At 36.5% G+C, this 16,212-nt stretch overlaps 1 protein-coding gene across 1 annotated transcript; it reads left to right on the top strand.

The window, feature by feature from the left end:
- Positions 1–8,609: 8,609 nt before the first annotated feature.
- Positions 8,610–15,558, top strand: si:dkey-282h22.5 (uncharacterized protein LOC107988040 homolog). Its single transcript, XM_056450202.1, has 4 exons — positions 8,610–8,708; positions 9,024–9,127; positions 12,429–12,555; positions 15,137–15,558. The coding sequence occupies exons 1-4, from the start codon at positions 8,632–8,634 to the stop codon at positions 15,393–15,395; spliced, it is 567 nt and encodes a 188-aa protein (XP_056306177.1). The 5' UTR covers positions 8,610–8,631; the 3' UTR covers positions 15,396–15,558.
- The last annotated feature ends 654 nt before the right edge of the window (positions 15,559–16,212 follow it).

Below are 16,212 nucleotides of genomic sequence, written 5' to 3'. Positions count from 1 at the left end.
TTTGTGGGGATTCTTCAATACGCGGCTGCTGTCCCGAGCTAAAATCATTTTGGGGTGTTCTCGAGACCTACATGAGCTCAAACTCCCCTCTTGCCCTTCAAGTGGGAGGGAGCCCCTGGCTCATGGATATTCTGAGCTCAGGGCTCTCTCCTAGGACAGCAGGCCAAATACGCTTTATTATCAGTAATAAATGTGAACTCTTGAAAGGATTAACATCATGATACTGAGTAATGCAAATTGTTTTATTCAACTTTTGAATTTTTATTCAATTGCCAAGGTAAGGCAAGTGTATTTATATAGCATATTTCATGCACAATGGGAATAGTATGGAATAGGGCTGCACAATATATCATTTCAGCATCGATATCGCAATGTGCACATTCACAATAGTCACATCGCAGGGCATGCAATATTGAATTATGATTATAGCTTCTGCAAAAATCAGAATATATGAGAATTGTGTAGTTATTGCAGAGTTAAAACCTTAAAGGAGTAACAGTTAATCATTTGCACATGTTTTTAAGGCCTGACAGAGTTCAAAGTATTCAGACACAAGAAAGTTTACCATTTGTAACTTTAATAAAGAATAATTTTGATTAATTCTGAACTATTTGTACATGCTTTTGCAGTGTTATTTTACATTAGATTTTTTTAAAACCCTGTACCTGAATACTATTTGACTGCCCTGAAAAAACACAATTTATCACACTTTTATCTTTGCTCTTTTCTATATCTAAGCTTGTTTATTACAATTTATCCATAATTAACTTCCCTACAGAATTATCCCACTCAATCTAATAAATCCTTTCCAAATAGTCATTTTCAAGTTTCGTAACAAATATATTTATCACAGAAAACCACATATTTTTCCAATATCGTGTAGCCCTAGTATGGAAAGTGCTTTACATAAACAAAGTGATTAAAACAATCACCCATTAAGTATAAAAAATAAAAATAGGTCCCGTGAAGTGCTTTGAATTCTGCGTTTTTATTCAATGACGTAATCTCAACCGAAATAAGAGAGGGTGGGGCATAGTGTAGCTCCTCCCCTTTTTATAAAACAGCCAACAGCATTTTGTTTTATCACCGCTCTGCCAGTGAGAGTGGTTGAGCACAAGCACATCATTTGTGAAGCATCTTGAAGGAGGCGGGGCATGCCAGATACTTGAGAGCATTTGATTGGTCAAGATTTGATGAGAAACTCATGTATGAGGTTACGTGAATAACACCGTTGATACATTTAGGCGGAAGCAGTAGTGTAAAGTAATTGAGTAGTTTTTCTCAGGAATTGTAATTTACTAAGTAGTTTTAAAAATGTGTACTTTTACTTTCCCTTGAGTACATTTTTAGTGCTGTTTCGGTACTTTTACTCCAATATTTTCCTTCAACCTGCAGTCACTACTTTATTATTTCTTGTCTGTGGGGATTAGGAAAATCAGTCCTGGGATTCTTGTCCAATCAACTCACATCATAATGAACTACTTTAAGACATGGGCAATTTATAATTGCAGCAAACTGTTTGGAAACACTAAAAGTGTCCAAGAAGATGTCCAAAATCTTTACATGAGACTCTTTAGATGCATGTCACTGATGAGATGACGACGGATGTTTACGGTATGATGACCGAAATGGCCTTAAACACCCAGCAGGCACAAGACATCAACATGACTGATTAACGTTGTACCCCAACGTCGTGGAGATGTTGCATTTTGTTTTGGAAACAAAAAGATCGGGTTGACATCAGAACTTAACGTCAGGTCGACTTCAATGTCCAACGTCGAACCTAAAATTAACCAAATATCAACGTCTAATGATGTTACAGCATGACGTTGTGTGGATGTTACTACTATGACATTTATCAGACGTTGGATATTGGTTGCCATACCTGATGAGTAAATGTCAGTATTTGACGTCAATATGACGTTGGTTTTAAGATGTTGGATTTTGGTCACTTTCTAATACAACCTAAAATCAACCAACTATCAACATCATTTGACGTCGTTATTGGATATCAAAATAACGTTGTCTTTAGACGCTGGCTAGACATTGAAATTTGGTCACTTGACATCAAGACCTAAATCTAACCTAATATTAACATCTTATGACATTGTGTGCCTGCTGGGCAATAACTAAATGCACTACAGAATGTTACGTTTACACACATCCACAAATGACATGTAAATGCATCAGCTTTTCACAGTGTAATACTCACTACTCTTGAGTACTTTTGAAGGGGCTACTTTTTTACTCATACTTGGAGTAATATTTACAACAGATACTTTTACTCGCACTAGATTTTTAGGCAAGTAATGGTACTTTTACTTAAGCATGATTTTTCAGTACTCTTTTAACCACTGGGCGGAAGTGACAAACTACAAACCTTCAGTGTTATATCTGTTTAATATCTTATAAACGCGAATTTCTTCACTGTTTTGGAGCACACTAGCTTATACTGTAGATATCTTAAAAAGTAACAATAGTGATACTAACATAGAAAAAACTTCAGTTTATTTTCATGGGACCTTTTAAAAACTAATTAAAAATGGTATAATAAAACACATTTTAAAAAAGTAAACATTTAGTTTTTGCATACATTCAGTTGATGGGCAAATCCTGCTTCGTTCTATGGCATTTCGATTTTTATAAAATCATTGAAAGCTGTTTGGATTTTTTGATCTTGTCACCAAGACTGGTGATGCATAATATTTGATTGATTCTGGGAACATGAAGTTTTCTTTTTGGTCATAGCACTTTGTCTGGCATGCTGTCATGCCGATGAATGCCTTTAAACTGATACAGGAAGAGACGCAGCCAAGCTTTTATTTGTTTCGAATGCTGAATTACGTAATGCTCTCCTGACTCTGGGGATCTGCCCTGGCCTGAGCATTTCTGCACTCTTTCAGAACATGTTGTTTATGTAATGGAAGTTTAAAAGTTCAATAAAGAATGTCCGTGTTCTCGCAAGGGCCTGCCAAATATGATCCAGAATATCTATTTTCACTGAAAACAGTTAAGTAATGTCACATGAGTTCTGAGCACAATGAAGTCACGTTATCACAACTGGGAAAAAGAGCACTCCCTTTAAAAACAGACACAAGGCACATACGGAACTGTTTGTAACTGCGTAACTTATGGAAGTCCTTATGGATCTAATGGGAATTGGTTTACTATGAGTTTACTATAAAAAATACAGCGAGGGAGAGAGTTGTCTAGTGCATTTATTGAATAACACAAATGAGTTGTGTTCTTAAAACAACTATCCACTTTTTTGGAAATAGGCTAATTTTACAAGTCGCCTTGAGTTAAACAGTTGAGTTTTACCAACTGCATTCAGCCAATCTCCTGGTCTGGCCGGAGCACTTTTAGCTTAGCTTAGCATAAATAATTGCATTGGATTAGACCATTAGCATCTTGCTCAAACATTATGAAAGAGTTTCACAGTAACTATAAAGATATAAGAACTATGAAAGCGTCCACCTCAGCCCACTTTAGTGTTGGCCATTGTGTTCATATGCTCAGCAGAAGCATTTGATTGGTCATTATTCTCGCTGAAAAGATCTGATGGAACATGCTTTCAATTGACACTTCTCAATTATTTTCACTCTTATCACAAAGGTTGTAATAGATTTAATTAGGTTGTGAGATCTTATCTTGAATTTGTAGGGTTTTTATTGTTCATTATGGTGGTGTTTTTGCAATAAGCACTTCTTCGTTTCCTTCCCTGATAGGCATGTTTCACCACTGATATACACTCACCAGCCACTTTATTAGGTACACCTTACTACTACCGGGTTGGACCCCATTTTGTCATAATCCTTTGTGGCATTGATTCAACAAGGTACTGGAAATATTCCTCTTGAGATTTTGGTCCATGTAGACATGATAGCATCACGCAGCTGCTGCAGATTTGTCGGCTGCACATCCATTATGCGAACCTCCCGTTCCACCACTTCTCAAAGATGCTCTATTGGATTGAGATCTGGTGACTGTGGAGGCCATTTGAGTACAGTGAACTCATCGTCATGTTCAAGAAACCAGTCTGAGATGATTCACGCTTTATGGCATGGTGCGTTATCCTGCTGGAAGTAACCATCAGAAGATGGTTACACTGGTCATAAAGGGATGGGCATGGTCAGCAGCATTACTCGGATAGGCTGTGGCGTTGAGACGATGCTTAATTGGTACTAATGAGCCCAAAGTCTGGCAAGAAAATATCCCCCACACCATTCCACCACCACCACCAACCTGAACCATTGATACAAGGCAGGATGGATCCATGCTTTCATGTTGTTGACGCCAAATTCTGACCCTACCATCCGAATGTTGCAGCAGAAATCGAGACTCATAAGACCAGGCAATGTTTGTCCAATCTTCTATTGTCCAATTTTTGGTGAGCCTGTGCGAATTTTAGCCTTAGTTTCGTGTTCGTAGCTGACAGGAAACGGAGGCTACAAAAAACGTTTTTCTGAATCATTTTGTTTTCACAGTCCCTTTATAAATCTGGGGTCGCCACAGCGGAATAAACCGCCAACTTATCCGGCATATGCCAGTAACTAAACTGCTTTTATGAGCTTCTTTTTTTGGACCTCTCAGAAAAACTGCTCTATAAAATTTGTTATGATTTTCCTTACACCATTTCACATTACCACCAACAAGCAAGAAATCTTGATCATATGCTGTCATGGCTTTGCAATCAAAAATGTAGTTATAATAGAAGTCAATGAGGCAAAAACAGCCACGAACATAACGTAAGGGTAGTCAATTTGAACAGTACACAAGAGTTAAACAGCCATGGACTGTGCAGATGATCTGTTTAAATCATAAATGGCTTCTCTTTAAAGCTACAGTAAAAAGCTCCTACAAGACACTCGTCAAACAACAAAACGCAGAGGATCTCCCTCATTCACTGTGACAGAAGAGATAAGTACTGTATTATCAGCATAATTTCCAGGTCTGGGATCAGCTCCAGTGTTTGATGTCACAGTAGTCCTGGTCTGCTCAACATCTGGACCTGACCGGAGAGACCGACACAACCTGAAGCTGCATTCACAGACAATCTGTAAACAGAAATTTAGCAGACTGTAATAGGGGAGAATGAAATATCGCATCAGAATCTGGCCTGGTAAAAAATGCAGAGGAGGATCAGGAAAAACACGGCTGAACAGCAGATGAGGCGTTTGTATGGATTACGGGTGGGTTTGCTCTTTTTGATCTTAGCTATTTTTCTTGAGAGTGTTCAGAATTTCATCTTCAATCATATAACATTGTTTTCACTTAGTTTTATTTATGAAAACAGCGGACTGTTAAGGCACTGTAAAACAGAGACTCAGGGTAACAGTGTTTTGTCATTAATAAAAACTAATGTTCAGTGTTCAATAGATTGTTGTTTAAAACATTTACCTGCAGTATCTTAAAGAGCCCCTATTATGCATTAAAAAGGGTCATATTTCGGTTTTAAGGGTCTCCAACAACATGCTGATATGCATGCAAGGTCAAAAAACACTTTCATGGTCTTATAATATGAATTTATTTTTACCTAATTATCCCAGCGACTCCCATATGAATCATTCAGCGATTCATTTGTTCCAAAACCCCTCATTAGCGCGAAGCTAATCTGCACTTATTGGACCAATGACAGCTTGTTCTGATTGGTCGACAACGTTCAGCGCGAGACAGTAAATTGCCCAGCGCGGTTTGTCAAGCCCCCAGTCACCAGCATTGGTATAGGATCTAATCGCAGCTGACGCCCGAAACACGCTTCATAGTAAAACTTACTCAACAGACACCTTACCACCAAAAGCAGTGTAGTTAAACACCAGCATATTGCTCCCTTCCAGCATATTGCTCCATTTTCTCCCTTCTCAGCTGTAACTTAGATCATTTCTATTTGCAATCATTGCTGTGGCAGCTCTTGCGTGAAGTGGTGAAGTGTTATATGTTCTCAGGGCTTACCTGTACTCTGCTTTGCCCAGAGATCACATCCCCAGCCAGGGGGTTGTAGCGCTCACCAGAGCTCCTCCTCATCTGCAGCAGGCTGCCTTTGTGCCTAATAAACTGGCCTTATTTAGCACGCACCCCTGATGTATTGTTTGTCCATCCGTCTTACAAGTCTCATACATCAGTAGTCTTTTCTGATCCTTCCTTTAACAAACGAATGAATCACCCATTTCCCTCACACTTCCAATAATATCCAGGTAAGCACAACGTCTTCATGACTCTTGATGACTTCAGGATCTGTATGTGCTGCTGGGTTAGTGGGCAGGGCTACAGGTTTAAATTTGGGTTTGTGCGCAGCAATTGGGCGGGGTTTTTGTTTCGTAGCCACGTCATGCCGAAACGGCTAAAGACTCATTTTGAAGATGATTCATTCTAACCACTATTTTTTTAGATGAATCAATAGTTTTAAACACTGTACACTTTCAGATTTAAGCCTTAGCTGGATATTTCACTTCACTTAGAGCTGTTACACACTACATGGAAGGTCATTCTTAAAAACCCACAATAGGGGCTCTTTAAGATTTAACACACTCAAGAAAAATAAAAACAACAACTGCTGGGTTGTTTTAACCCAAAGTTGGGTCAAATATTTACAAATCCAACATTAGATTTTTTAAATTAATCAATTTAAATAGCATTTTTATCCAAACATGTTGTGTTTGCCCATATTTGGCCCAACATTGGGTTAAAAACAGCAAGCATTTTTGAGTGTATATGCATGTTGTGATATGACAAAGATATGACATAATCTACTAAAAAACAACAACTGCTGGATTGTTTTAACACAAGGTTGGGTCAAATAAGGACAAATTCAACATTTGATTATTTCTTTTTTTTAATTAATCAATTTAAACAACATTTTCATCCAAAACTGTTGGGTTTGTTCATATTTTGTCCAACATTGGGTAAAAACCACCCAGCATTTTTGGAGTGTATATGCCTGCAGTATCTTAAGATATGACATACTCAAAATAAACTAAAAAAACAACAACTGCTGGGTTGTTTTAACCTAAAGTTGGGTCAAATATGGACAAATCCAACGTTTAATTAATTATTTTAAATTAATTCATTTCATTCATTCATTTTCTTTTCGGCTTAGTCCCTTTATTAGTCTGGGGTCACCACAGGAGAATGAACCACCAACTTATCCATCATATGTTTTACACACCGGATGCCCTTCTGGCTGCAACCCATCACTGGGAAATACCCATACACACTCAATCACACACATACAGTACAGCCAATTTAGCCTACCCAATTTTCCTATGGCACATGTCTTTGGACTTGTGGGGGAAACTGGAGCACCCGGAGGAAACTTATGTCAATGTGGGGAGAACATGCAAACTCCACACAGAAATGCCAACTGATCCAGCCGAGGCTCAAACTAGCGACTTTCTTGTTGTGAGGGAATTGTGCTACCCACTGTGCCACCGCGTCGCCCGTAATTGATTAATTTAAATAGCATTTTTATCAAAACTGTTGGGTTTATCCATATTTGACCCAACACTGTTAAAAACACCCAGCATTTTTAGAGTGCATTTACCTGCAGGATCTTACGACGTACCAAAGAAAAATAACATTAACAACTGCTGGGTTGTTTTAACCCAAGATTGAATCATATAAGAACAAATCCAACATTTGATTAGTTATTTTTAATTGATAAAGCATTTTTATTCAAACTGTTGGGTTTGTCCATGTTTGACCCAACAACAATAGATATTACAAATATTACACACTCAACCACAAACAAAAAAAACAACAGCAACTGCTGGGTTGTTTTAACCTAAAGTTGGGTCAAATAGGGACAAATCTTTTCCTTTTTTTTTCCAAATAATCAATTTAAACAGCATTTTCATTAAAAACCGTTGGGTTTGTCCATATTTGACCCAACATTGAATAAAAACCACCCAGCATTTTTTAGAGTGCATTACACAACATTTAAAACCACAACAACACCTATTGGGTTGTTTTAACCCAAAGTTAGGTCAAATATTGACAAATCCAACATATAATTAATTTTTACTTAAATTAATCGATTTAAATAGAGGTTTTTACCCAATGCTGGGTCAAATATGGACAAACACAAGTTTGGGTAAAAATGCTATTTAAATAAATTAGTTATTTTTCAAAAAAGTATCAAGTGTTGGATTTGTTCATATTTGACCAAACTCTGGATTAAAACAACCCAGCATTTTTAGAGTGGATTTACCTGCAGTCTTAAAGTTTTAACCTAAAGTTGGGTCAAATATTGGCAAATCCAACATCTGCTTTTTTAAAAAAATAATCAATTTAAATAGTATTTTTGTCCAAAACAGTTGGCTTTGTCCATTTTTGACCCAACGTTGGGTTAAAAAATTTGAGTAGTTTTTTTTATTACATTTAAGTAGCATTATTTTTAAACCAAATTGTTGAGTTTGTCCATATTTACCCCATATTTTGGGTAATAACCCAACATTTTTAAAGTGCAGTGATATAACATTTTCCTAGGCTTCCACATGCAGATGAGGACTGAGAATAAGAGCAGTGATGTCATGGATCTGTGCTGCTGGTGTTAGTCTGTTTAATGGGCGGGAGCAGGTCGAGGGCAGGATTCTGGAGCGTGGTATATTACTATAAGACAGCAGACGCAGTAAAATGTTCCTTCACTTCAACCACAACAACAGGGATTACTCAGCTGACCACTGGAACCAACTCCCAGCACAGGACCCGAGGTATTTACCCTGGACCACAGCTCAAAAATGACTCCAGCGCTCAATATGACCTTTAACTATTCCAGCACTTTTACATTTGACAGATGCTGCGTGTTATCATGCAGCTGCTCAGTATTTATTTACTCTGCACACACACACACTCCGTCAACAACTGCACACACAATCTGTTTACCAGAGCCGTCAATGAAGCAAGCCCTTCAGCAGATTATATTTAACTCAATCCAGCGCTGAAAAGCTCTTAAATGTGTGAGGCACATGCTGGAGGTCTTGAATAAATGTCAGCCTGCTGTGTGACACTGGTGTTGTTTCTCTGAGGATGATGAGGATGAAGCTTGCTGTGAACCTGCTGTCTCTGCTGTGTCTGTCTGCTGCTGCCCAGAAGAAATGGACCCAGGAGACGTCTGAGTGGGACCACCGAGGTAAAATCTCTTGAGCTTGAATTGTTTTTATCAGTTGGCAGAGGTGATGTGAAACGGTGTAAGGGAAATCTGAACAGATTTTATAGAGCAGTTGTTCTGAGATGTCCAAGTGTTACGCTCATAAAAGCAGTTTTTCATTGGCATTGATGGTTCTGTGAAATAATGATTCAGTAAAGGTTCTTGAGTGGATTTTTTTCAGAATACTTTTAAACTGCTCTTCACACTTACAGGAACTCTTGTAAAAGTTGTTTGCTGGAAAGATTCTTTATGGAAGCAAAAACTTTTATGGCATCATTGCAAAAACTCCCTTTAATTTTAAGAGTGTATAATCAAATATTGCTAATATACTGCCGATGACTTCTTTCTTTTTTCTGTCCGTCCGTTTTTTCATTCTTTTTTTGTTCACTTGTTCATTTATTCGTTCATTTATTCGTTCATTTATTCTTTCTTTCTTTCTTTCTTTCTTTCTTTCTTTCTCAGTCTCTCTCTCTCCTTTTTCTTTGTGTTTTTTGTTCTTTCTTTCTTTCTTCTTCTTTCTCAGTCTCTCTCTCCTTTTTCTTTGTGTTTTTTGTTCTTTCTTTCTTTCTTTCTTTCTTTCTTTCTTTCTTTTTTTCTGTCTTTCTCAGTCTCTCTCTCTCCTTTTTCTTTGTGTTTTTTGTTCTTTCTTTCTTTCTTTCTTTATTTCTTACTTTTGTTCTTTCTTTCATGCATTTGTTCATTTCTTTCTTTCTTTCTTTCTTTCTTTCTTTCTTTCTTTCTTTCTTTCTTTCTTTCTTTCTTTCTTTCTTTCTTTCGTTCATTGCTTTCTTTTTGTTTATTCGTTTGTTCGTTCGCTCTCTCTCTTTTTCTTTCTTCTGTTCATTCATTCTTCGTTCGTTCGTTTCTTTATTTTTTTTCTTTCGTTCTTTTCTTTCTTTCCTACTTTTTTCTTTGTTCTTTTGCTCCCTTTCGTTTGTTTGTACATGCTTCATTCATTCATTCATTCTTTTGTTCATTCTTTCTTTCATTTGTTCATTCAGTTGTTCATTTCTTTCTTTCTGTCTTTATTCCGTTCGTTCTTTCTTTTGTTCATTTATCATTCGTTCTTTCTATATTTCTTCTTTTCTTTCTCTCTCTTTCTTTCTTTTTACTTCTGTTATTTTTCTTTCTTTTGTTCATTCTTTCATTTTTTCTTTTGCTTGTTCTTTCTTTCATTCGTTCTTTTTTGTTTGTTAGTTAGTTCGTTCATTTCTTTCTTTCTTTTTGTTAGCTCGTTCATTCGTTCTTTATTTCTTTCTAACTCTCTCTCTCTTTATTTCTTCTTCTTTCCTTTATTTTACCGTTCGTTCATTCGTTTGTTTCTTTTCTTTTCTTTCTTTTTTCTTTCCTTCGTTTGTTGTAATAAGATGCTAATCTTATTAGATCACGGTTGATATATTGTTATATATTATGTAAACTATTATTTTATATTGTTGTTATCTCAAGCATATTTAAAAATAACATAATTACTAAAAAACACAGTAATACTAAAACAACACTGAATGGACTTTCTGAATGGAAGATATTGCACTGTTTTTAAATTTTTTTTTATAAACCTGTTTGAGTTTTTTTTAGTTCTGTTGAACACAAAAGAAGAAAAGAAGAAAAAATGTAGGAAATCTATAACCATTGACTTCCATAATATTTTCCTCCCCTACTATGAATATCAATTCATAGTAACTCTAACACTAACTCTTTAACACCTTTTGGGCTCTTTAATACCATCTCTGCAAAAACCCTTTGTTGGAACATCATTTTCTTAAAAAGAAATGTTATTTAAGAAATAAATAAAATACAGCCATAAAGGGTGTACAATTAAATTTACAACTGTACCGAACATGTGTGACAGTATGATCATGTATCAATGCGTCATCATTGGCTAGTTCCAAATCTGAGTTGTTTTGTTTAGTTCTGTTGAACATAAAAGAAAATATTTTGAAGAATGTTGGAAATAGGTTACCATTGACTTCCATAATATTTCTTTCTCTCCCTACTGTGGATGTCAATGGTTACAGGTTTTATATTTTGCATGAACTCATAAAGACATGTTAAGGTTTTTCTTTGAAGAACCAAAATTGTCTCTTTAATCACATCTCTGCAAAACCCCTCTGTTGGACCCCTCTGTTTTTTTTACAGAAATTATGTAAGAGACCGGCATGTGTAAACATGTGTGACAGTATAATCATGTATCAATGTGTCGTCATTGACTTGTTCCAAAACCTGTTTTTGTTTAGTTTTTTTTTTGTTTAGTTTTGTTAAACACAAAAGAAGATGTTTTGAAGAATGTTGGAAATGTGTAACCATTGACTTAAAATAATATATTTTTTCTCCTTAATGTGGATGTCAATGGCCACAGGTTTTATATTTTGCAAGAACTCTTAAAGACATGTTGAAGTTTTTCTTTGAGGAACCAAAAATATCTCTTTAATCACATTTCTGCAAAACCGCTATTTTCTTTTACAGAAATTATGTAAAATTAATTTAAGAACTGTACTGAACATGTGTGACAGTATGATCATGTATCAATGCATCGTCATTTGATTTGTTCCAAAACGTGGAGTTTTTTGTTAAGATCTATTAAACACAAAAGAAGACATTTTGAAGAATGTTGGAAATAGGTAACCATTGACTTCCATTATAATTTTTTACTCCCTACTGTGGATGTCAATGGTTACAGGTTTTTCATTTTGCATGAACTCTTTAAGACATGTTGTGTTTTAAAAGTCTCTTTAATCGCATCTCTGCAAAACCCTTATTTTGTTTTTACAGAAATTCTGTAAAATACCAGCATAAAGGACGTAAAATTAAATTAAGAACTGTACCAAACATGTGTGACAGTATGATCATGCATCAGTGTGTTGTCATTGACTTTCAAAATTTTTGTTCTGAGTTTTTTTTGTTCTGTTGAATACAAAAGAAGATATTTTGAAGAATGTTGGAAATAGGTAACCATTGGCTTGGATAATAATTTTTTTTACTCCCTACTGTGGATGTCAATGGTTACAAGTTTTTCAATTTGCATGAACTCTCTAAGACATGTTGTGTGTTTTTTTTTTTTTAAAGCCAAATATTTTTCTTTAATCGCATCTCTGCAATGCCCCTCTATTTTATTTACAGAAATGATGTAAAACACCTGCATAAAGGGTGTAAAATTAAATAATGAACAGTCTCAAGAACATGATATCAAAAGCACTCAAGACTCTTTTTAAATAAACCTCCTTCAGCACAAATAATAAACCTGGAAGTTTTTAGAAACTCAATTTTTTTTTTTCATTTGTTCCAGAAAAATCTAATGGCAGAAGCTGTTCAAACCTGACACAGGTGCTGGACAACTGGAAATACGCCATCATGTACCAGGTGAAGGACATGCTGGTCAACGATCATGCCTCCATCCTGCCAGAATACATCAGGTGTGGTGTGAAATCTCAAAATGATTATTGTGAGGTGTTTGTTTTCATGAAATTGCCTCATCCTAAAGTCCAGTCCTGTCTGAGAGCATCTGCTCATTTTCTCGGTGACATTTTTCTTTCCGTTTCATTTTTGCACAGCCGCTGGAGAACATTAGGATCGCATGGCAAAAAAAGGATATGATTAGTAATCCAAAAAATGCTGCGATGAACTGAAATGAACCACCTAATCTGCTCAATATGCCTCCGTCTTTAGGTGCAGGATGTTTGATCCGAAGCCTGAAATCTGCTCCGCAGCTTCATGCACTATTAATCATGCTTGAAAGACTTGTGCGCATAATTACGACCTCGTTTCAAACTAGTACTGCTATAGATTATCATTCATATGCTGATTTCAGTTCCCAACGCAATGTGTGAATGAGGTTTGCATTTAGGTCCTTATAAATCCAAACAGTTTATCACTTGAGACAAACAAACTAATTAAAAAGTCAATGATGTGCATTCAAGGGTTGTTGACCTTTTAAACTGAAGTCTGCATGATATCAGATTTTACAACTCCAAACCAGAAGAGGTTGGGACAGTATGGAAAACGCAAATAAAAAAAGAAAGTAGTGATTTCTAAATGTACTTTGACTGGTATTTCATTGCAGACAATAGAACAAACATTATTTAATGTGTTCCCGTTGATTTTTATTTATTAATTGTAAATAAACACATATTCCAATTTTGGTTCTTGCAACACATTTCAAAAAAAGTTGGAAAAGTAAAGCATTTACCACTTCGTAATGATACCATTCCTTTTCACAGCACTTAAAAGATGTTAAAGACAGCACTGAAGGCACTGAAAACAGCAAGTGATGAAGTATTTTGTGTGCAATTTTGTCCCATTCTTCCTGCAAACTAGTCTTATGGTCGGCAACAGCACGGTGTGCTTCAAAATGCATCACGCATTCTCTATTGGAGATAGGTCGGGACTGCAGGCAGGCCAATCAATTACCTGTATCCTCTTCCTTTGCAGTCATTTATTTGCATATTCCATGTTCTTCCAACTTTTTCAGTTTTGGGCTTTACTAGTGCAAATTTTCGATTTCAATTAAATTCGTCTTCATTTCTTGAGCGCTTTTACAATGTGGATTGTGTCAAAGCAGCTTAACATAGAAGATTATAGTAAACTGAAACTGTGTCAGTCCAGTTTTCAGAGTTGAAGTTCCGTTCAGTTTAGTTCAGTGTGGTTTAATTTTCACTGCTGAAAGTCCAAACACTGAAGAGCAAATCCATCGATGCGCAGCTCCACAAGTCCTGAACCAGGCAAGCAACTCTAAAATTTTAAGTCTTAAAGTCTATGTGAAGTCTAAAATTACAATGATTATTTTGCTGGCTCATATTCTTATACTTAAGGTTAATAATTAATCAGTGCTGAAGTTAATCCACTGAAAAAAAAAGCTTGTTGTTACATCTCTCTTACAGTTGGTTTCCAATGAGGGAATGAAGTACAAAAGAAAGCCCCGCCCCTACTCTGTTTCAGTTGGAAGCATATCATTCATTCATTTCGGCTTAGTCCCTTATCCGGGGTCGCCACAGCGGAATAAACCGCCAACTTATCCAGCACATGTTATAAGCAGCGGATGCCCTTCCAACTGCAACCCATCTCTGGGAAACACCCATACACACTCATACACTACGGGCAATTTAGCCTGCCAATTCACCTGTACTGCATGTCTTTGGACAGTGGGGGAAACCAGGGCACCCGGAGGAAACACACGCGAACACAGGGAGAACATGCAAACTCAACACAGAAACACCTGTAAAATGAGGTACCGGATCAGATTTCAGAGGTGCCGGATCTGGCTTGTTCTGGCACAAATTAAGCCCCACCCGTCCAACCATTAGTTTGCTGTAAGTGAAAGATGAGGGGAGGAGTGCACATATAGGAGGCTAAAGACCATGGCCTCTAGCGTCTGTCGCTAGAGCACCTTTTAGAGGTCAGAGGAGTGAGGTTTACCTGCACAGCACTTCGCTAGCTGGCCTCTGCTGCACTATGATGCTCTGTGGGGTTGCTAGGCTGTAACTTACTCCCCCAAATCAATAAATCTCGAGCAAGCCACATTATTTATGAGGAATAATTTATGGTAATAATTAATACTTCAATATAAAGGGGTAGCTCACCCAAAATAAACTCTCAAAAAGGATGACCATTGACTGCCATTATATGAATCACAAATGCTACAGATTCAGCAAAAAATCTTCTCTAATGCTCTATTGAATTAAAAAAAAGCCATTTACATCTTCAGTGACCTGAGCATGGTGATTAACTGTAAAATGAACTGTAAATTCACATTTCTGGGTTAACTATCCCTAATTATTATGTCTTTTTTTATTTATTTTTTTACTTATTCATCTTCAAGGCAGCCTAATGTATAAATTAATGCTTTTTTTATGTATATTTAATATTTTTTCATTTTTCAAACAAATTATAATCCTTTATTAATGCTTGAGTTGTGGGGTTTGGAAACAAAAAGCCATATGATTTTTATTTTCACCCACATGCATATATTTAATGTTTTGTTTCTTGCGTTGTGCACAGGATTCAGCCCCTCTCAGATGCGGTGGGAGAGCTTTACAAGCAGTTCAACACTCTGAAGGAGAACCTGGCCGAGCTAACCAGCAAGTTTGACAAAGTGGAAAGCTTTGTGGACGAGATTCAAGCAGGAAAGCTTCCTAAGCCAAAACTCTGGATTCCTCCGAGACTCCCGGTCAGGAGAATCCCAGTGAAAAGTGCAGTGAAAGTCCCAGGTAAAACAGTGTGGGCTCAGAGGAGGGCCAGAAGAGGACCTGGTACTTAGCAGATTGTCAGTAAATCAGTGGACTCAATCTGGAGACGCTTTTAAAACAGATGAGCCTGTCAGATATTCACATACTGGGAATTTCAGTGTTTTATATCACAAAATGTTATGAGAAAGAGTATGCATATGAAATGCAGTGGGTTATTCGAACTGTACATAGTATAGCCTGACTTATCTTAATTAATGGAATATAATACGAATATGTGTTTTATATTACAAAATGTTGTCATAACCTGACTGTATTTGACATAATGCATATGAAAGAGGCAATGGGTTATTTGTATAGTATGATGGAGTTTGATGTTTATGAGAGATTTAGAAAAATTAACCAATGTGTATATTAGATCATATTACAGATGCGTTCATGTTTTAATATCAGAGATGTTGTAGTACTAAATAAACTTTTTTTTTCTATCTTCAGTCAAATCCCTACCCTATATAGAGCTTATAATGTAAGTTTCTGTAAGTACTGTAAACATGGGTTTGTATTACAAATGTGTGTCTGTTTCTAGCATGCTTAAGTCACAGCTTAAAATTACTATTTCTAAAGAGGTGGTCCACTATGATATCGAGTTTTAAACTTTAGTTGATGTGTAATGTAGATACATGAACGTAAACAAAATCTCTGAATGTAAGATGCTCAAAGTTCACTGCAAAGGGAGTGAAAAATTGGCTTTTACAGAGTTAGCTTAGCAAAGCCTACAGAGAATGAATTTGGGGACTACAAAAAAAAAATACATCCGGGCTAGTGAGATCACAAGGGTTTCCGGTTACGCGCATTCACCACGCGCAGCAACGGGGTGTGGCAAGAGACGTT

Source organism: Danio aesculapii, chromosome 3, assembly GCF_903798145.1.
Source record: "Danio aesculapii chromosome 3, fDanAes4.1, whole genome shotgun sequence".
NCBI lineage: Eukaryota > Metazoa > Chordata > Actinopteri > Cypriniformes > Danionidae > Danio > Danio aesculapii.
This window is presented reverse-complemented; position numbering and strand designations above follow the sequence as displayed.